The following is a 21555-nucleotide window of genomic DNA, read 5'->3' on the forward strand; positions in this document are numbered from 1 at the left end:
CGGATGACAAAGACAGGGAAGGATGTTGCCTTGATGGTCACAAGAACATGTTTCACAGTGCATTCAAATTGTGTTAAATTGCACTGCACACAGTAAGTTGATGACACTTGTTGGAGGTAGCCTTTTCTCTTTCCCTCCCAGTGGAAAGTGAAGACCCTCCATATATAAGGGCCATCCTTCCTTCCCTTATCTTCATCGACAATAGGAAGATGGTGGATACTGCACAGGAGTTTTGGTCCAGGTTTTACACTCAAGCATGTCTGACTCCATGCTAATGGCAAGCCATGATGGAGGAGGAGTGGAAGAAATCCAATGAAACGCCAGGTTGGCTGTGGTGGCCCATGATGGGGGTGGGGGGATAGCCCACCTCTAGTACCCCCTGAGTGGCCTGGCTGCCAAGATCCATCTGCTTTTCAGAGATATACTAGGTCGCCATCCATGGGAACTCTGAGGCCACACAAACTCAGTGCTCTGTTCCCTCTCTTAGCTGTTGCCAGTGGGGACAAGCTGAGCAGGGAGGCTTCCTGTAGAGTCCAAGCTGCTCAGTCCAGTGTCCCCAGTAAAATGACTAAAGGCCCCTCCATCAGCAGAGTCTTCTCCCTACAGGAGAGCACCTGGCCATACCTGTTCGGAGTGATCATTGTCCCTGCCTTGGTCCAGTTGGCGAGCCTGCCATTTCTCCCTGAGAGCCCACGCTATCTCCTCTTTGAAAAGCATGACGAGGCAGGAGCCATGAAAGGTAGGGTCCTTCCCTTTCATCACAACGTCAGCCTGTGGGTCACAGCAAGATGCCATAGGGTAGAACAGGGCAAGTGTCAGCATCTCTGAAAGCACCATGAGGAGGGACACCTACTCTCTTCACCTCCTCAGCTGCAGACATGGTTCAGGTAGCAGAGGCTCTGCAGATGAAGAGGGTGGTTGAAAAGAACCTAAGAGGTATGATTCCAGAAAGCAATTGGACTTGCTGGAAGAAATGGAGTCCTCCTATGGCAGCATGATAGAGCCTGGCTTGGGAGAACTCCTCTCCACTTGCATAGTGAAGGAAGGACCCTTGGGAGGGGCTTCAATTACATATAGTCAGAGTGGGCTATGGAGATGCAGAGAATGAATGAGACTTCAAAGTCTGTTTTTGCAGCCCAGTAGGAATGTGTGTATTCAGGTATAACCTGTGTTTGATATATACATATTAAGTCATAATACGTGATTAAAAACCATGCTTACACCTGGTAAAAAGAACAAAGATAATGAGATCCTGGCCTTGGGTTGAAACATAATCCTGAGATCTGCATCCTATGAATAACTGTACCAATTTTACTCCAGATGTTCAGCAAACAATGCTTTTTTTGACATTCTGAGTGTTCAGTCAGGCAATGGGAAAGACAGGGTCATGGATGGCAACCCTGCTATCCTGGAGTGATTGACGTGGTCTGTTAGGATGGGCAGACATGTCTGAGGAGAGAGAGTATACATGGTATCCTGTTTGCCCAGCATGTGAGAAATCTTGGGTTCAATCTCCAGCTTCTCAAACAAAACAAAATTAGAAAACAAAACTCCAGGCATGATAGAGCATGCATGTAAACCCAATATTCTGAAAACTGAGGCAGGAGTGTTGTTTTTAAAAAACAAAATTCCAAATGTTCAATTTTACCCAGGAAGACTTGGGAGCCAGATATGGGAGTGAAGGCTCACTGGTTCAGAAAGGGAGAGAAAGTACCTAACTGACCATTCTACTCTACCAACTTCCCAGAAGGAAAGGGCCCTCTCTTCTCCTCCTTGCTGTCTTAAATACCTTTCAATCCAATGTCCCTCCTTTCTACTTCCTGTGTTTTCCTATGATTACTTCCTGTCAACTGTTTGCTTATTCTACCTCTTAACCTATAGTTGATTTTATTTAATTCTGTTTACAGAAAGAATTAAATGTGTGTGCTAGGGCTGATCCACACTACAACAAGAAACAGGTTTTTCTAGTTCACAATCTTGGTGTTCACAATATAATTAAGTATCCTGCAACACGGGAGGATCTTCATGAGCTCAAGGCCAGTCCAGGACACAGTAAGAACCTGTCTTAAAAAGAAAAAGATAGAGAGATACTACCCATGAGTGCAAAGTGGGAGGTACTCACATATTTTTAAGAACTTAATGTAAAATCCTGTTATTTAAGGCAAATCATATGACCATGTTCAGAGTCAATGAAAGGCTACACCGTCAGAAGACAAAGGACACCAGCATAGAAAGGCCATGAATTGGGGCCAACAGTTTAATAACTGTTGACGTGAAGTCCCTTGGGCCCCTTCAGACCTTTCCACTCAGTCCCATTACTAGTTCATGGTTGCTAGGGATCAAGTCCTAGCCCTTGATTTTATTTATTTAAGAAATGATATCTAAGCCTAGAACTGGGGACAAGAGTCCAAACCTGTCCCAAGAGGAAGGGCAGTTAATTAACTGAGTAGAAATGTAATGCCATTATGAGAAATGTGATGGGCAAATAGTTACTTCATAAATCAGGGCCAGGGAGATCACCGTGATAAGTCCCTCCAGGTATCATCTTCTAAAGTGGCTGCCACCACCCTGGATTCCAGCCAGAATCGAACAGATGAGAAGGAGTGATTCAGAGTTCCCCTTGGCAGTTCCACATACTTCTGCTCATGTCCCCTTGGACATAATCTCACAGCCTCTTTTCCCTTCATAGAGCCTGGGAATGTGGTTCTTTAGCCATCTGTTACCACAAATGTCAGGGTCTTCTCCAAAGGAAGAAGGCAATGAGAGGTGGTGTCTACACACTCCAAACTCTACAGTGTAGGTAGAGAGTGAGTGAGGCCCGGTGATTGACACCATTTGAGAGAAGTCATGTGGAGGCCCCAGAGGTTGATAGCTTATGGCTCTATATAAGTAGCCATGGTAAACATAACATGAGTTGGTACATAAATAACAAGCCTTGAAAGTTTGACAACAAACCACCAGTACATTTAAGCTAAGGAAAAGCCCTGAGGTTCATGTGAGCTGCCTCCATACACTGGGCATGGAAGGGCCGTCAGGAAGATGGAACAGCAGAGGCAAAGGCATGCACACGTCATGGTGCATGCTTTAAGGAAGCCCTGAGTCCAACAGTGATACCTCTTCTATGTCTTCATCTAGCTCCACCTCTGCATGTCTGTATGGACCTTTGTATGAGGTCATGCATGGAGGGTGCACGCAGGTCTGACTCTCTGGGCCTCAGATCTAGTCATCCCAGAGGACATGGGCTCTACTTTAGAATCAAGACTTTCAGGTCCAAGCAAAGCTTTTATTCTCAGCTCATTTAGGGCATGAGAGAAGGAGCAGAGTGGTTTAAGGGAAATACTGAAGTGTGGTGTGTGTTGGTGCAGTGTTGGTGATATAATAGTGAGCATATCTGCCTTCCTAAGCCTGGTGAGGTCATCAGGCATCCAGTGCTGGGGCAGTGTCTGTTTTTATCACCCAATGGACACTCTGCATTTCCTCTTTGGCCTGGTCCTTCTAACCAAGCAGGTAAAGTAACACAGGGCACTGACTGAGTCAGTTACTTGTGGCTCAGCGTCCAAACCTCTGTAAGCCATAAAATCTGCCTTTATGAAATCTCAGTGAGTCTTCAAGCTCTACAAATAACCTCCACTGTTTTCAGCTCTTCATAGTGCTAGAGTAGAAGGGAGAGAAATAGCCGTTACCACCCCCTCCTTATTAAAGAAGTCTACTTCCTATTTCCCAGAGCCTGAACCTGTGGTAAAGGCATGATATGCCCATCAGACTTTGCACTCCAGTGACTAAATATCTAATACAAACAATGTAAAGAGAAGGGCAGTTTCAGAGGCTTCTGTTATTCACAGTAGGAGACATAGCAAAGCAATTCACACCACGATGAGCAGGAAGCTGAGATGAACCTTCATAGAGAGGGGTCAGGACAAGAGACAACTCCTAAAGGCGCACCAGCAGCCAGGCTCTGCCTTCCACACTTCCCTTGACCTTGTGGTCTCTTCACATTTTATATCCATCAATGGATTAAACTATTCATCATCTTAGAACCCTCTTGATCTAATCCTCTCTGGAGACACACCCAGAGTGAGCTGTATTAACCCCCTGGGTGGCTCTCAACTCCATTCTCCTGACAAAGTTAAAGGTGGCACAAGACAAGGGAATGAAGGTCATTGATGGAAGCGAGGCTTCCAATCAGCTGGGTTCAGACTGGAAGAGCATCTACCTGGGAGGGCACAGTACCATCACAAGATCCTTCAAAAAAGTAGGAATGGGGGCAGGGGAGAACCAGAGAAGGACTTGGCTGAAGAAGGCCAACTTTCAAAATGGCAGGATGGGGCCATGAGTCAGGCAACACAGGCAGCAATGGGAACTAGGAGCCATCAAGAAGCTCACCTGTGTGCCCTGTCTGTGGCCCTGAGCTCATCAGATTCATTATGTAACTGACACGAAGTACTTCCAACCTGGCTTTGACAATGGCTGGGCCATAGGAAATAGTTCTGTCATTTTCCCAGGAGGAACCACCAAAGAAATAGCTCTGAGTTTCCTGGTAGCTAGGAAAAATGAATAAGTTGATTTCTCCGTGGACTCTCTCATCAATGTCCCAGGAAAATAAGATATGGGTCAAGGTCAGGTAGGGCCCAGAGTGCTGAAGCCTGTTGTTGGTAAGAGTTCATTAGGAGGCCAATGCCTTCACAGATCAGGGAACCGGCACCCTGTGCCAAGAGTCACTGAAGAGAAGCCCTGGGATCCAAAGAGGTGATCATGGGAGCTTGGGAAAAGCTTCCTGGAGGAGGTGACATCTGAGTGGCCAGACGAGGATAACTGTGGACTGTGTACAGTTAGGCTGATACTGCGCATGTGGACGTGTATGGCTGGATCAGGCACACACAAACCAGGGAGGAGGCCAGTGCTCTTGCTTGAGCCTCCTATGGCTGTCATTCATCAGGGGCAATCAATCTTCTCATGTGTCCCAGCTCAGAGTGGCCCTCCAGGAGGGTGCCAGTTCTGTCTCTGTTATGCTCATTCTAATTCCTTCTTGAGGACAGCCACATATATCCAGCTGTCATTTGACTGTCCAGGTCACGCAGGGACAGAGGTAGAACTACAGTAGAACCCAGTTCTCTACCATCCCTGTAGGAACATGTGGCCATCATGATATTGTGTCCACTTAAAGCTGCACCTATGGAGATATGAATGAGTTAGCTGCCCATACAAGGGCAGAGGGAATCCCGTCACCCTCAAAGTAATATTCAAATCACCCGCAGTCCTGGAGGAGAAGAGCTTTCCCCCTTTTTTGATATGTCCCCAAACTCTTGTACTGAGGACACGACAGTGCAGAAGGGGGTCATCTCATCTCTGACCACCTCCTATTGATGCCATTGCTTGACCCAAGCTTGCCCCACCCACACAGACTAACAGCAATGCTAGAGTGGAAATTCCCACTCTCCTGAGGTCTTGATTCCTCTATCCTCAGTTTACTAAATGTTAAAAGCAGAGCTGGCAGTGGTCCGGTGTGGCTCACGAGGCCCAGCTAACATTGTGTCTCTAGCAGACCCCCTTGTAGCAGCCACAGCCTGGCCTCAAACTTCTCTTAATTGATCAGTCTTTGTGGCTCAACCCCTACCACACAACAGCCCTCAGGAGCTGAAGCTAAGTGGAACTGAACTGAGTCTCTCCTCCTCTCAGCTTCTGTAGTCTATGAGATTTTCTCATTGTTCTTTTGAGGTATGTGGAAACTCCTGAAGTCATTTGGGGAATATATACCCCAAGTCCCTAAAGGGAAGTACACATAGCAACACCCACCTTCCAAGGCTGTTGGCAATGGGAAGAAGATCTGTGAAGTGCGCGGTACACAGTAGGTACAGGAAATGCCAGGCTCCTGATTCTCAGGGGTTCTAGCCCTGCTTGGCTCGTGGCAAGTCTGTAAAGGGCAATAGATTAGAATCTCTCACTACTGCTTCCAGCCCAGAGGCAAACTGGGCCACAGAGGAGACTTCATCCAGATGAGGAATGAGCACATCCTCCCTTCTCAAATCCTTTAGAGTTAATGACTAGACTACGGGCAGGAATAGGAATGAGGTGAGGTTGTGGGAAGCTGCTTGCTTTCAAATTGAAGAAAGGGTGTGTGAGGTACCCTAGGAGAGGACTTTGAGAGACTGTTTTTCAAAGACTAGGGTGAATGGTCTAATGGAGGGCCGTTCTCCATAGGCTAACGACTTCCTGAGATGAGTGTCAACTACAGGTGACTGAGACCATTTCTTCCTTGGTCTGTCTCCTTCCCCTCAGAAGCTGTCATCTCACCTGGTCCCAGCATCCACAGAGCCCACATGTAGACAGAGAGCCTCTTGACCATCTGTCTTCCTGTTGGAAATGAGTCCACAGTACCTCTGAGGTAGTCACCAAGCCCCTGTATACACTTCTGGGATAAAGAACTCACGGTCCCCAAAGTTGGTCCATCCTTAGACATGTGAGTCAGGCAGTTCCCATGCTGGGCCAATCAGATCTCCTTCCTGTGACCTTGTTCTGACCGAAGGACACCAAAACCACCACCCATTCCCAGCCTCTGCCAAGAAATGTCCCAAGGTTTATACTGTTTTCGACAGCTTCCAGTTCTGACAGGGCTGGGTGAAAACAGAAGCCACCATGATGGCTGCTGATTAGCTGTAAGCTATGTGTACCCCCAACACCTACCTGCCCAATTTCCTGTACCTCAAGTCTCCCTTCTCTAGAGACAGGCTAAAGGAAATGTTCTTCTTCTCGGGCTTCAGGTGGGAAAGGCACAATTCCATACAGCCGTCATGCTTCTGGGTACAGTGTAGTTCATGCTAATCTTACCTCACAGAGCTTATGCTGGTGAAACTGATGACAAAGGCCATGAGCAAAACCCAGGGGGTGTCTCCTGTGTCAGCCCAGAACTCAGGATGCAAAGGGAGAAGAAAGGAGGGGGGAATAGAAAGTTAGAGCAGTATTCCTTCTTGTTAGGGACTGAAGGTTTGTACACCCCTAATTTATTGAGGTCACAAGCCCCAGTAGGATGGCATTCAGAAGCAAGGCACGGGAGGTGGGGTGGGGGCAGATAGAACAGGTAGCCATACATCACCCCAGAGAACTGGTACCTTCAATTCAAACTTGCAGCCTCCAGACTGTGAGACTATCTAAGTCTCAGCCTGGGCTATTCCTTCAGCAGCTCGTGCCAACCAAGACCACTGCCAGCTCTGCCTTACTGCCTTTTAACACTTAGGAAACTGAGGAACAGAGGAATCAAGTCCCACAGGAGAGTGGGAATTTCCACTCCGGCATTGCTGTGAGTCTGTGTGCGTGGGACAAGCTTCAGTCAAGCAATGGCTCCCAGGGACCATTATTGATGCTCAGAAGGAGACTTCAGGAACACCTGCTAGTCACAGGAATGCTCCTGGCCTCTTCGGTTCCCTGGTACCTTTTCCATTGCAGTTGCCACCCAGCTGTGAGACAGCTGTGAGCACGGATGTGGGCAGATATTTCCACACCTTCAACACACCATATGTTCTCCACAGGCAGGACCCCACCCAGCCCACGTACAGTGCAGTGTGGATGTGTGGGGAGTTATTCCTTTCAGATGAGCATCCAGCCTCCCCGGTGGAGGGCATTCTGGGAGCTCTTCCTTCAGGGGCTGCTCAGAAGTCCAGTGAGACCCACTAATCTGTGCCAGGTAGGTCCCCCATGATGTATATTGTGCCTTCCAGGCATCACACCTGCAGCCTCCTCATACAGCACTCCCAGGCTAAACTTTCAGACACCCAGTATTAGGTCAAGAATCCCTTCCCTGTTCTCTCCTGCAGAATAACAACACTAACCTTATTACCTCAGGGGTCAGGCATGGGAGAACTAAATAAGGGCAAGAAGCCTGCAGAATGTGCCTCTCTGTCTGTCTGTCTGTCTGTCTGTCTGTCTGTCTCTCTCTCTCTCTCTCTCTCTCTCTCTCTCTCTGTGTATGTGTGTGTGTGTGTGTGTGTGTGAGAGAGAGAGAGAGAGAGAGAGAGAGAGAGAGAGAGAGAGAGATTGATTTAGTTTATCTTCTAAAGAGGGCAAGCAGGAGCCAAGGTGATTTCGGTATTGTCCTTGGCAGTAAAATGAACGCCCAGAACCCTATAGAGAGACAGCGAGACTGCTGACCTGGTGCATCTCATTTACCACACAGCTCCATCCCTAGAACAAAGCATCTGGAAAGAACAAAATCTCCATCTTCCCCAGTGTCAATCAACCACTCTGGTGAAGCAATAAAAGGATTCACTTTTTATAGAGACAAGCACAATTTTGCAAAGCCCACAGAAACTCATTTGGCTTATTATAAAGCAGGGTTTAAAAAAAAACTCTTTGTAAGATGCTGGGTTTTTTATTATTCTCTCTCTCTCTGTCTCTCTGTCTCTCTCTCTCTGTCTCCCTGTCTCTGTCTCTATCTCCCTTTCTCTCTCTATGTCTCTCCCTCTCCCTCCCTCCGTCCCCTCCCCCCTCTGTCTCTGCCTGTGTGACTTCAGGGGTGAATGGGCCACAGAGTACATGTAGAGGTCAGAGGTCAGAGGTAAGCCTCAGGTGTTGGTCCTGACCTTCCACCCCTTTTGAGAATGGCTCTCTTTGGTTTTTTGGTTGGTTGGTTGTTTTTTGGTTTTTGGTTTTTTTTTGGTTGTTTGCTTTTTTGGTTCTTTGTTTCTGTTTCTGTTTCTGTTTTTGTTTTCAGTTGTGTATGTTGTGGTGGTCCGGGGATTCTGGGAGCACCTCCACTCCTGCCATAAGAATTCTGGGCTTTCAGACGTACACTACCATGGGTGGTGCTTTGTATGGGTTGTGAGATCTGAAGATAGTTTTAGATGTGAAGATAGAAGAATTCTCCTTGATGATCTTGACTCCCAAACAGACACATCTCCAAAGATCTCTTTTCAGTGCACAATTTCATTTAAACATTGCTACTTTCATACTTCTGCAGAAATGTCTCCCTTATCTTGAGGACATAAATTAGTTATTTGCTAATTTTACATTCTCTGCTAGGCAGTGGCAGTCAGTGCCCTTGAAACTTACAGTGCCCTGTAACTAGAGTGCAGGCAGTGCCCCCACTGTGTTATAGTTGGGTTTGTGCTCCCATTTGTTAGTTTTTAAATCTTTAATTTCTTTGAAGATTGTTTGTTTGTGTCGTTTTGTTTTGTTTTACTCAGTCCCTTGTAGCCTGAGCCTGGACTCAAGCTCACTGTGTAGCTGTATGAGTTACTGTTCTGATTGCTGTGATATAACACATGACCAAGGCAGCTCATTGAAGAAAGAGCTTATTTGGGTTTAAGTTTCCAGAAGGAGAAGAGTCCAGCATGGCAGCAAGTGTCAGGCACGGTGGCCAGGGCAGAAGCTCACATCTTGAACCCCAAGCACAAAATAGAAAGAGCACACTGGGAGCAGATCAAGACCTTAAGTTCTTAAAACCCAACCCCAGAGACACACTCCCTCCTTGTTGGTGGAAGTGTGAGCCTCTTCAAACAGCACCATCAACTGGGGATGGAGCATTCAAACTCACGAGCCTGTGGAGGACATCTCATTCCAACCATCACAGAAGCCATGATGGCTCTGAGCTCCTGGTGCTTCTGATTCTCCTTCATCGGGGCCAGGATGACACGCATGCACAACCACGCCATGCAGCCTTGGCAGGTTCTCTATAAAAGACATGTGTATTTTTCAGATTAGTTCAATTTTTTAGATTAATTTAATCAAAAGACAAAGTTATCATCCTCCAGTGAATCATTATCCAATTCACTGACCAGTAAACTGTACAAAGCAATATATCACTGTGTACTGATCACAAAGGAAAACTGTAGCACTTAATCATTTAAATTATCCAATATTTATACCCATAAAGACATGGGAGGCAGAAGCTGAGGTAAAACCCTGCTAGCTCAGAGACATAATTTTATCTTCTTAACTGTGTACAAAATAACTATTCACAAGCCTCATTCTACAACTACCCTGCTAGCTCTAGAAATCTCTATCTGTGTCATACATTTCTCTTGAGCTCAAATCCAAGAGGCCTCCTTGGCTCTCCTTCCTAGACTACTGTTTCACCCATGTCTTGCCAGCTGCTTCTCTGTTGTTCCTGTAAACCCAAAGAGCAAATCCCTATCTCTTACCTGGAGTTCCTTCTATAAAGCTCTTCCAAGCCAAAAGAGAGGGTTCTTAAAGGTCCAGTTACTATAAAAAGAAGTCTCTAATTCCTTCCCTATACCCTTGGAAGGCTCCAAGCAACTAAGTAGGGGGAGATCTATTTTACATTTTAGGTGGGGCAGCTCGAGGCTGTCCAGCTAACTTTGCCTCGGGTCATAATGCAAAGACTTCAAGATCTCTCTCAAGCAACTTGCCTTAGAATAGGTGGAAACTTTCTCCACTCTTTAGCATTCTTATCTGTGGATGCTTTAAGAGGCACATCCTAACTGCATCCGAGAAATGCAATATCTTTCTAAGCTTGTATATTTTGCTAACAATTAGCTTTGCTGTGTACAATAATCAAATATACTGTAACAGAAAACAACAGTGCCCTGCAGGCTTCTCCGCAGTGTGGGTTCTTCCACATCCTCACGCAGACCATGAAGTTCCTGGCCCAGTCACAATTAAGTTGTATAAAACTGCATAGAACCTTAACATCTCCTTCTACACCCCCTCTCTCCCCATATAGGACATCATCACTGTGGATAATGGAGAGATCTTGAGCCTGCTTTAAAAGCCCCATAACATCTTGCTCTTAAATACCGGTAGCAATTGAAAAGAAATGACTTGACAAAGTTCCCATTTTTAGAGGTCCTTAGTCCTGCACTGTGCAGGACACAGAGCTCAGAGCATCTCTGCACATGATCACAAAGGATCATTGGCAGTGTTTTACATGACATTCTTTTGCCTTCTTTGTTATGGGAAAGAAGCCCCCAAACCACTCTGGACTTTGCTCTGCAAGAGGTAAAGAGCATTAAAACAGATAAAGTATGGCTGCCACCATATCACAGAGTCCCAGGCTGCCTGCCAGCTCGGGACAACTAACTACATCAACTGACGGTACAGTTGTTCTGGGGACCAGACGTCTGAAGTCAAAGTTCCAGCAGAGTCATACTCCCCTGCTACTTGGTGATGGTGGCCAGTATCCTTAGAGTCTTAGCACCCTTAGCCTTGTGGTACCCTAGCATCCTCAGTTCTGCATCCTTGGTGTTCAGGCATCCTTAGTCCTTCTGCATCCTCAGTGCTCCCACATGCCTAGTCTTCTATTCCCACAGTGTACCTTGGATGACAGCTGCATTCCCCAGCCTCCTCCGTGCTTCCATTCTCACTGTGCTTCAGTATCCACTCTCTGTGCCTCCTAAGACAGGAGTCAGAGGAGCCAGGCTATCCCAGCATGACCACCAGCCCTCACTAGGTGACTGTTTCCAGAGCTCACATTCACAGGAACCATATGATAACAGGTAAATAGTTTAAGCCACAACAGAAGGTTACAGCATTTTGTACCCACTAAATAAATAAAAGGATCATCACATCTGGGAGTAGAATACAGGGGCAGTGTCAAACATCTGACCATGCACTCATGTTCCCATTAACACGACTCAGCCCAAGAAGTCCTTAGTATCAAGGTGGAGATCCCCGTTGTGGGGGAAAGTTCTAGATTTACTCTCTGAGCCATACTAACAAACATCACCCTGGCACCTGTTCTCTGGTCCTGACAGAAGATGATGGGGTAGAGGGGTGGGGCTTAAGGATGCAACAACAGTGCAGGAGGGCATGCTGGGAAAACAAAAACCTCAGGGAATGAGAGAACCTGACTGTGGAGCTGTCAGCAAGGACAAGGCTGTGCAGGGAAATTCTGACGAGCTCTGCCATTGAATTTGCCTCAGAGCTTCAAGGTGAATGGGGTAGGGGGTCAAGTTTTCCATGTTTTGGAATGGAAATATGCAAACTCTAGACCTGTCTTATAACACAGATGTTGCATTTTGAACTTGGAAGAAAAATTCAAAATACAGTGGTTTAGTGTGCAGTAAGAACCCAGTTGCTTTTCTCCTCTATCATTAACCAGTGCTGGCAAGACCATTAAATCACAGCTTCCAAAGGCATGCTTGGAAGCAGCTTGTAGTGCCTCCGAGGCCCTCCTGAGCTCGCTAGCTGGAAAATCTGTGACGGGCTTAGCTGCTTTACTTTTCTGCTTAAAAAGAACAATTTCACACACCCAAGGTGCAGGAGCCATGATATTAGGGACAGCGCCCGCTGTGTGTGAAATGAACTGTCCACAGAAGCTATCACCACTGCTACCGTTCCCTGTAGGAGGAACATGGAGAGCAATGAATATGGAAGCCTCCACTCTGAAAGCATGCTGTGAGATCTGGCTGTTATGATCTCAGGGGTCCGCTTTTATAAGGGTTAAAATATGGTTCCTCTGACGGCTGGAAATTTGCAATGGTTGACTGAGAAATACATCCATCAAGAGAATGTGTGCATCTTCACTCTCCTGTTCCACCCAGGGCATGGAATGAGCCCTACTGAGGATGGTTAGGTTCAATCCTCTTTTTACCCATTGAGACAACTTTGGCGTTGGCAAGCTTGTGGGTGGGGTGGCCATTGACCTCCCTCCAGAAATCCCAAGTGAGACTGAGCCGGGCAAACAGGGGGTGTTCAATGAATGCTCACTGGAATCGTGGTTCTGGTGGGTGAGCTCTCAGCAAGGTTCGAAAGGCTTGATGCTGTGCGGTTTATGCCCAGATAGTGGGGTCCATCCATTCAGTGCCAACATCCTAGGTGGCCAGCATCCCAATCCCTGCCTGTCCTCTTCACAGCCTTCCAAACATTTCTGGGGAAAGCAGATGTCTCCCAAGAATTGGAGGAGGCCCTGGCTGAGAGCCGTGTGCAAAGGAACCTCCGCCTGGTGTCTGTGCTGGAGCTTCTGAGGGCGCCTTTTGTCCGCTGGCAGGTCATCACTGTCATTATCACCATGGCCAGCTACCAACTATGTGGACTCAACGCGGTGAGTACACATACACACACACACACACACACACACACACACACCACATACACCACACCACACCACACCAGCATCAGCACCAAGGAGAACCTGAGGGAGGCCAGAATGTGGGTGTCTCGGGGAGTGAGTGCAGGATGTCTAACTTCAAAGCCAGCCCTGTAAGTCTCCACTGAGCTGTGCCTTGGAGCACCTGTGGAACGTGGCTTGTCCTCAGTTCCCAGCTCTGTAGAATGGGACAGTAGGATATGGAGCAGACTTACCATAGTGTCCAGTCAGCAGCAAGCAAGGTTGTCCTTGAACTGCCACCAGTTGTCCTACTGTGTGTCCCTGGAAGTACACAAGAGCCACGGCTCTCAATAGACAGGAAGTCAAAGGGACAGAGGACCGTCATGATTTAAATGGAAGCATCCTTGGCTGTGTTGGCTTTAACTTCCTGGTGTCTGAGCTGAGGCCTCCCTAGAAACCTCTCTTCAATGTGCCAGAAGGTAAAAATCTCCAAATTTGGGACTCAAGGAAGCTGGGTATGATTGCTTCTTTCTGGGAAATGGAGTGGGATGTCTCGCCTCGGGATGTGGTCAGTTCTCCATGCATGAAGGGATGCAGACAGGCTTCTGGGCACACAGCACAGAGGGAGAGAAGGGCCGCTGTGGGGAGGGCCTCCAGAGAGCCCAGATGATTTATACCTTCCCAACAAGGGTCCAACACCTCCCACTATCATGCACGTGGGACTCTGTTGGGAGGGGGAGCAACTGCAGGGAAACGGCTGCTTGGGAAGATTGCAGCCACACATTCTGCCAAATTTCAACAACTCTGGATTGTATTTTTGGAAACACCAGTGTAAGAAATGCTATTACTTTCTTTCTTAGCCATTTTGCCTTGTCTGCCTTAGTCCAGTTATGTGAGAAGAACTAATGGAGTCAGAGGATCAACAGCTCAGCCCAGAGTGGCCACTGCCCATTCCGCGGCTTCCTTATGAGACTCTCAGTGATGCACTGTCTCCTGAGTCCACACTTAGAGTCTTAAGGACGTGTCGAATGCATGCTCAGTGAGGCAGTTAGCCGGAGAGCCATACCATTGCTGGGTAGACCCGTCTCCTCCCCCAGGGCCTCACTTCCCATTTGTATAATCTGTAATGGATGAACCGTGCCAGTGTGCCTTCAAGCCCTGCTGCACAGTGGTGCCACACAAATCTGTCTGGTGGGTTGTAGGGCCACGGTTGTTTCTACCTTCCAAGCTCACGTGATCTCCCTGAGACAGGACGGAGATCTTCAGACTAACTCAGAGTCCCAGCTTTCCATATCACTGTCCCCATGAACCTATATCTAAAAAACCTGGGTCATCTGCTTCCTGTGGCCTGACTGCACTCAACTGTGGCCCTGATCAGGTGCATACATTAGCAGAAGCTGTCTTTCAGGCCCCACTGCTATGCACAGAGACACGGAGACATTTTCCCAAAGGTTCCCATCTAGAAGCTATATAAAGGAGATTTGGGCACTGATTGTCTGAATCCCAAGTTCTAGGTACTTAAGCCCCAAGCAGAGAGGGTCCTCAGTGCCCAGCTCAGATTATCTCACCAGTGTTTTTCAGGCTGTCCCTACCCCATCTCTAGGCAGCCACAGAACATATCTTCTCCCATTTTATAGACAAAAGGACACATGCTATTTAGTTGTAAGTGACAGCCCTAAGCCTGACACCCTGGCTTGGGTCCGGGCCTTTTCCTCCACAACCCAGAGGCCATAGTCAAGAACTAACCGGGATCAAAACAGTAGGTGGCTTTAACATGTGCTCTGTCCCTTCATTCACATGACTATGGTCACTTGGGAGACACTGGCCAACACTGCCAGGCAGGCACCTTCCCGATGGTCACATTGCTCTGTGCCCAAGGAGTCCTAGAGGGTGGGGGCATCATATGTACTCCTTAGATGAGAAAGATAATGTGGTTTATAGGTTGCTCAAGGTCCAATATGGAGCTGGCTGTGTTAAGTTACACCTGGTCCCATTTTATAGACAAATCAGACACGTCACACCTTCTCTACACCCCAGCCCGAGCTGCTGAGACAGCCTGCTTCAAAGAGCAAGGTGGATTCATCTGGAATGACACCTGAGGTTACCCTCTGACCCCCCCCACACACACACACATATACACACACACACACACACACACACACACACACACACACACACTACCCCTGTACTAGACTAGGGCTTCTCATTCTCTTCATCATTCATAGATGAGGCTGGAATCCCATCTTGAGGCTGCAGACTGTCAACCTTGACCCCTGCCCAGCTGCAGACCCAGGGGTCAAGTTTCCCTGGTTGAGAGCCACCTTATGAAATAGGCCTTTTGTATTGCTCAAGCCAGAGTCCCTGTTGGCTCCTGTGTTCTCTAGGTTATGCCAACACTAAGTTAACAACCTTTAGTTACCTCTAAATTCCTTTTCCATGTTGGGCCATTTGTCCCCTTTCAGTCACCTATCAGATAGGCTCCAGGCAAGGGTCAGGGTTTTCAGCGATAGTGAGTCCACATTCCTGCAAAAAGAGCTAGTCTGGTGGGTCGCGGTCGTCCAGACACTCTGGAGACTGCTGCAGAAGGATAGAATCCTTGATGCCGAGTAGCCTGAGCAGCTATTCTCATCTAACTTATACATCACTAATGTCACCTCCACAGAGCTAGCAGGAGACTAACCCCTTTGCCCAGCCTTGTGGCCTCTAAGACCAGCAATCTTAAAATTAACATCAAGTGAAGCTAAATGGCCTTTAAGGTGTCAGCCCTCTCCTGGCCTCTCCCTCCTCTCAATACAAAGGGGCTCTTTAAGAAGGAACTGGGAGGTGAGAAGATGGCCCAGCTGGCAAAGTTTTACATATGCAAGCTTGAGGACCTGAGTTCCATCTCCACAACCTACATTTAAAAGCCAGTATGGTGACCCGTGCCTGTAATGCCACCACTGGGAGACAGGCAGGTGGAACCCTGAAGCTCACCAGCCAGCCACCATACTTCAGTCAGCCAGCCCGAGCTGCTGAGAGAGCATGCTTCCAAGAATGAGGTGGACGCACCTGGAATGACACCTGGGGTTGACCTCTGACCTAGACACACGTGCAACACACACACACACACACACACACACACACACGGGGGGGGGGGTGGGCACTGTGATTTGACTAACCTCTGAGTTGACTCAGGACACTCACTGAGGGCATTTGATGGGCCAGGGCTTCTACTTGGTAACTGTTCCCATCTCGTTTGTCTTGTGTGTGGCCATTTTCAAACCCAGCCTGTTTTAGCTGGTTTAGTCCCATGAGACCCTTACTGTGCATATCCTGGCCTGCTGCCAAACCTAATGCTTCACAGCAAAGCTCTGAGAGAACAAGGATAGGTGGGGAAAAGCACCATGCTTTTAACTGGGACCCAAGCGGGACACACGGAGAAGATGCAAGTAGCTTCTGCCCAGCAGGGGAAAGCCTAAAAAAGCAACCAAGAGATACTTAATAAATGAGCAGGCCTTTTCCCCTAGACCTCAAAACAGAGCCACAGATCACCGTGTGTGGGAAGTACCCACCCTCAGGTAAAGCATAGTATAACTGAATTACATCTCTCCAGTGTGCACATTTCTTGTCACCACTGGACATTTAAAAAATAAAATCACAGCACTAACATCCAGAGACTTCAAACCACTTGTCACTGTATGGCTTTGGAGGTCAGAGGTCCTTAGATCAAATCAGGCCACACCCCGTCCTGGACACTTGCTGGCTTTTCTAGGCGCAGTCTCCTCCCTTCGCTCATGGTTTCCTTGCTCCATCTTCAGTCAGCTGCCACAAAGTATGTTGATCTTTCTCTCCCTCCCCCCTCTTCCCCCCTCCCCCTTCTTTCTCCAACCCTGCCTCCCCATTCCTCCTTTATAAGGAGGGATAGCCTCTACGGTTCCCTCAGGCAATCCAGCAAAGCCTGCTGCCTCCAGGCTTGACCACATTTAAAGTCAGACTTGCTGTGGAAACTACGATTCCCAGATGCTGGGGTTAACACAGAGATGTTTTGGAAGGACCATGGGTCCTTCCATGTCTAGCAAGCACGTCCAGGTCAGCATCTTACTCTGGGTATTGCAGTTTGAATGTCCCCACTGTCCCCATGGGTTAGGGCACATGGACCCCAGGTGGTGGTGCTGTGTGTGGAGACTGTGGACAGCTGAGAAGGCAGATGGAGAAAGCGTGTTCCTCCAGGTCTCAGGGGTTGCAACCCAGCTTCCCATTTGCTCTCTGCTTCTTGGTCTGTAAGGTTGTAAGGAGCCACAGCTCCATGAATCCCACCATGACAGACCGCACCCTCCCAAACCATGAGCCAAAAGCAAGCAACAAAAGACATCCACCTAAGTTACTTCTTGCTAGCTGTTTGGTCACTACCAGAATAGTTACTCTACGCTGGACAAAGATGAAGCTGGCACTAACATTTGTTGGCCCAGGTCAGACCACATCTCTGAGCCCATGGCCAGTGTGTTTACAGTCAAAAGCAGATAGAGGAATTAGGACCTGCAGGTTACAGAGGAGGGGACCATGCCACGGCATGTTCTTCAAGAAGAGTGGGTTCCCCAGGGCACCTCCCTACTCTGCTGCCATTGCATAGGGAGTGGCCCCTGCTTTCTCCTCAGTCCTCTCACAGATAATGATTCCAAGGCATGCTGCCTCATCAAAATACCGTGCCAGGAGCTGAGAGTGAGGCATTGGGAGATCTAGAAAGCCCTGTCCCTGTCGGACTCCTCAAGGATACACCTCCAAGGAGGAAGGGCATCGTAGACACCTTCCACGATGACTGACCACAGAGACTCTTTTTCCTAAAGAGTCTGAATATCTCCATGGAGAAATGGAACCATCTAGAAGGATGCCTATTGCTTGTCATATGAAGGCTTCTCCCTGATACTTCAGCATGTTAGAACCACGGGCAGCAGGGAACCTGAGGAAGCCCACGAAAGGGGAGGCGAGTGGAGGGAATTGCTCATGCTGACTTGGCAAGATGGGGGCCAGCTCCGCTCTGTGTTTCCATGACTCTGAGTGTCCCGGGTACTTTCTTCTTTTTCACAAGGGCCTGAAACTGTCCGATCCTATCACCTTCAGTTCAGGTCAAGGTGAAGGCAGTCATCTCCTGCTTCTTGAAATAAAGGTGGGGGCAAAGTGTTACATGGGGCAGGCAGGAGGGGACAGGCACGCCCTTCAGACCTCACTGGCTCCTGCCTACTGCTGTCTAGATGCATTTAACAAGCTGGCTCCTTCCTCCGCGCAGCCAGGCATAGGACAGTAAACACAGCCATACTAGAGTAAATACAGAAGGTCTTGCACCGTGACTTTCAACCAGCCGAGGATGTCCACAGCTGTGCCACTTCAGGGAGAATGGAAAATAGAGACATCAGGGGTCATGGTGGCCGGAGGAGCTGAGATGGCCTGCGGCCGGAGAAGAGCTTCTACAGGAAAATAAACATCAACTGTTGGTGGGGGCTGGGAGCCCTGCCTCCCTGTGAGTGGAAAGGGCAGAGCCACGGCACTAAAATCCACAGTGACAATAAAGACTCTCAAACGAGTCTACAGTCTGACTGTGACTGGGTCTGGAAGACCATGGCTTCCCCATGGGGAAGGAGCTGGTATGAGAAATCTTGGGATCCTGAGGGTTCAGATTGGTAGGTAGCCTGGAGTTGCAGGAACTGGTGGTCTAGTGGGGTACTGCCTCTGTGCCCTGCAAGTGTGGCAGCCAGCATTCATTCTGACAGAGCCTAAAGTCCTGACTTCCCTACCCACTCTACGGGGATGCAGATAACACAGGGCGGTGGGTCTTTGCTTCATGTGACCGTTAAAACCCATCTCTGCCAACTGATCCACAGACTAGGACAGTAGCTCATGCCACCCAGGACAGATTTCTGAGTTCGAGGCCAGCCTGGTCTACAGAGTGAGTTTCAGGACAGTCAGGGCTACACAGAGAAACTCTCTCCTAAAAAACTAAATCCAAAAAACCAAAAAAAAAAAAAAAAAAGAAAGAAAGAAAGAAAAAGAAAAGAAAACAAAAGAAAAGAAAACAAAAGAAAAAAAGAAAAGAAAAGAAAACAGAAGAGGAGGAAGAGATGGGGATAGGAGGGAGGGGTTTGGTCAGCGAGATGGCTCATCCAGTAAAGGTTCTTGCTACCACAGACCTGCATTCAACCCCTGTGCAGAGAGAACTGAGGCCTACAACTCCCCCAAGGCGACCTCCCTTCCCCCAACACACACACACACACACACACACACACACACTGGCACCACCCCCACAATAAATACATAAACAAGTAAATAAATACATGTAAAACTAACATAAAATATGAAGCTTTGTGCTGGTTCCACCAATATTTCTGTTGCTACCTGTTCCTAACTGCAAGGCAGCATAGGAAGCAGTGTCTTGGGTGGGCAGACATCACTCCCAAGAGTGCAGGAGTCTGTTAGAGAAGAAGCAGGGGTATGAGGGGGGGAGGTGTGAGGGGGGCACCATATGGCTATATGGTACAGCTCACCTGTGACTGTATTCAGTGGCAAACTGCAGAGAGAGCCTCATACCTTAGTCTAGCCTGGGGAAGAGACCGAAGTCTCCGGATGACCTTCCTTGTTCTTTTCTGCATTACAGATCTGGTTCTACACCAACAGCATCTTTGGGAAGGCTGGGATCCCTCAGGACAAGATCCCATACATCACCCTGAGCACGGGTGGAATTGAGACACTGGCTGCTATCTTCTCTGTAAGTCACCAAGGGCTCCTGAGAACGCCGTAGGGGCTGGATGGCACACGGCACCCAGGGGACCTACTAGGATTTGCTTCATGAGGGCGGGCTTTGTCAGGGGACCCTGTCTGGATTTGGGAGAGGCTTGTGCTCTACGCACCCCTGGCCCACTTGGGCCCTTCCTCTCTGTATCTCAATTCCTTGGGTCTCCAATCAAAACAAGCTAAACTCTTCCTAGCTCTGGCTGTGTGTTGCTGGACAGTGTGGTCAACCTTTCTGAGCCTTATCTTCTTTCTTGAGGAAGAGCTCACATCTGTCTTCTGGAGGGAGTGTGGACTGTGCTTCACTCTGTAGGTACACAGTACCCCAGGGATTATGAGCCAACATGCCTGGTATGGCAGAGTGTGGGTTCTGACCTGAAGAAGAAACAGTCTCTCTCGACAGACTCCCCCACCACGAGGGATGTCAGCTCAAGCAGGCGGATTTCCTACCTCCTGCTGACTTTTCCCTAGATTCAATGTTTCTCCTTGCCTTTCTGGATCATTCTAACAACCTACTTCTTAAAAATGAATACCATTAGAAATGTAGATGAGTGATGCTCAGGCTCTTTCCTGACCTGCTTTTTATTAGGGGGAAATATGTCAGTGCTTTGTTATTTCCGTGTCGCCACATTCTGTCTCCAGCTGCAGACTGCACCAATCCCAACTCAGTCAGCCTGGGTTGGAAATGGCGGAAGAAGCAGGAGAGGGTTTGGAGTTTGGGTTTTTGTTTTGTTGCTATAAGAAATCAATACCAATTTATTGGGATGAATTTGTAAAAAAAATCCAGAAAACTTAAAAGAATAAAGAGATTGCCTCTAGTCAATCTGTGAGGGGTAAGCCTGGGAAAAGCCCACCCGTCTCTACTGTGTGTATAGCTTTGTTCTGTGCCTGGGAGACTGCAGCCCTGTCAACATCCCAGCCTGGGTCCTGCTTTTGTAAAAGAGGTTGGTGCAGAATGACTCCCCTCTACTATTAATCGGTCGCTTTAATGGAATGCATCATATATCCAGAAAGGAGTCTGTCTGAAAAGTTGCTCTAGTAATGAAGGCTGCATCAGTCTCACAAAGCCTGGCCTCCACCTCTTTTCTTATTCTCCATCCAAGGAGAGTAGAGTTGGCATCTCAACTCAACATGGATATCCATGAGGAACATGGATAGACCAGGTTCCTGTCCCAGCTTTGCTCCTGGCAAGACAAGTGACTCTCTAGCAAGTTGTTTGACGTCTCTGTGGTTCCCTTCCCCCTTTTATATAAGGACATGTCTGTGCCTCACAGGGAGTAAGCAAATGACACTAAGTGACTGGCAGGGCTGGAGGATGGGGCACGCTTAGCAGGTGCCCACTGTTCTGTGTGGACAGGTAAGTCACACCCTGTCACCTGAAGTGAGGTACATATCTTTGTTTCGTTGCAAAGAGAACTTTCAGGGACAGTGTGTGTGTGTGTGTGTGTGTGTGTCTGTGTGTGTCTGTGTGTGTGTCTGTGTGTGTGTCTCTCTGTGTGTGTGTGTGTGTATGTCTGTGCATCTGTGTGTCTGTGTCTGTGACTGTGTGTGCCTGTGTGTGTCTCACACCTGAGCTTCAGAACTGGACAGCTTTACAATCCCATCCCCAACATTCATGTACCAGTGTGGTGGGCTTAGGGAAATTACCATACATCTCTAAATTTATTCTCCCATTTATAAAATTAGTTTTTAATCCTTGCCATCTGTGGCAGGAAAAAAATCATGGGTGCCAAGGTTCCCCAGGTCTGAAGTCACGGGCCATGAGGTTGGGTCAGAAGGAACTTCATAGGCAGGAG

General features: G+C 48.1%; 1 protein-coding gene across 2 annotated transcripts in view; it reads left to right on the top strand.

Annotated features, from left to right (window-relative positions):
* The window catches only part of Slc2a9 (solute carrier family 2 member 9), a 122108-nt gene that overhangs the window by 59502 nt on the left and 41051 nt on the right, over positions 1 to 21555 (top strand). For both annotated transcript variants that reach the window (XM_052198572.1, XM_052198571.1), the window contains exons 6-8: positions 607 to 739; positions 12807 to 12994; positions 19626 to 19736. In XM_052198572.1, coding sequence (XP_052054532.1) covers positions 607 to 739; positions 12807 to 12994; positions 19626 to 19736 — 432 coding nt within the window. The remainder of the gene's footprint in view (positions 1 to 606; positions 740 to 12806; positions 12995 to 19625; positions 19737 to 21555) is intronic.

Source organism: Apodemus sylvaticus, chromosome 11 (assembly GCF_947179515.1).
Source record: "Apodemus sylvaticus chromosome 11, mApoSyl1.1, whole genome shotgun sequence".
In the NCBI taxonomy this organism is placed as follows: domain Eukaryota; kingdom Metazoa; phylum Chordata; class Mammalia; order Rodentia; family Muridae; genus Apodemus; species Apodemus sylvaticus.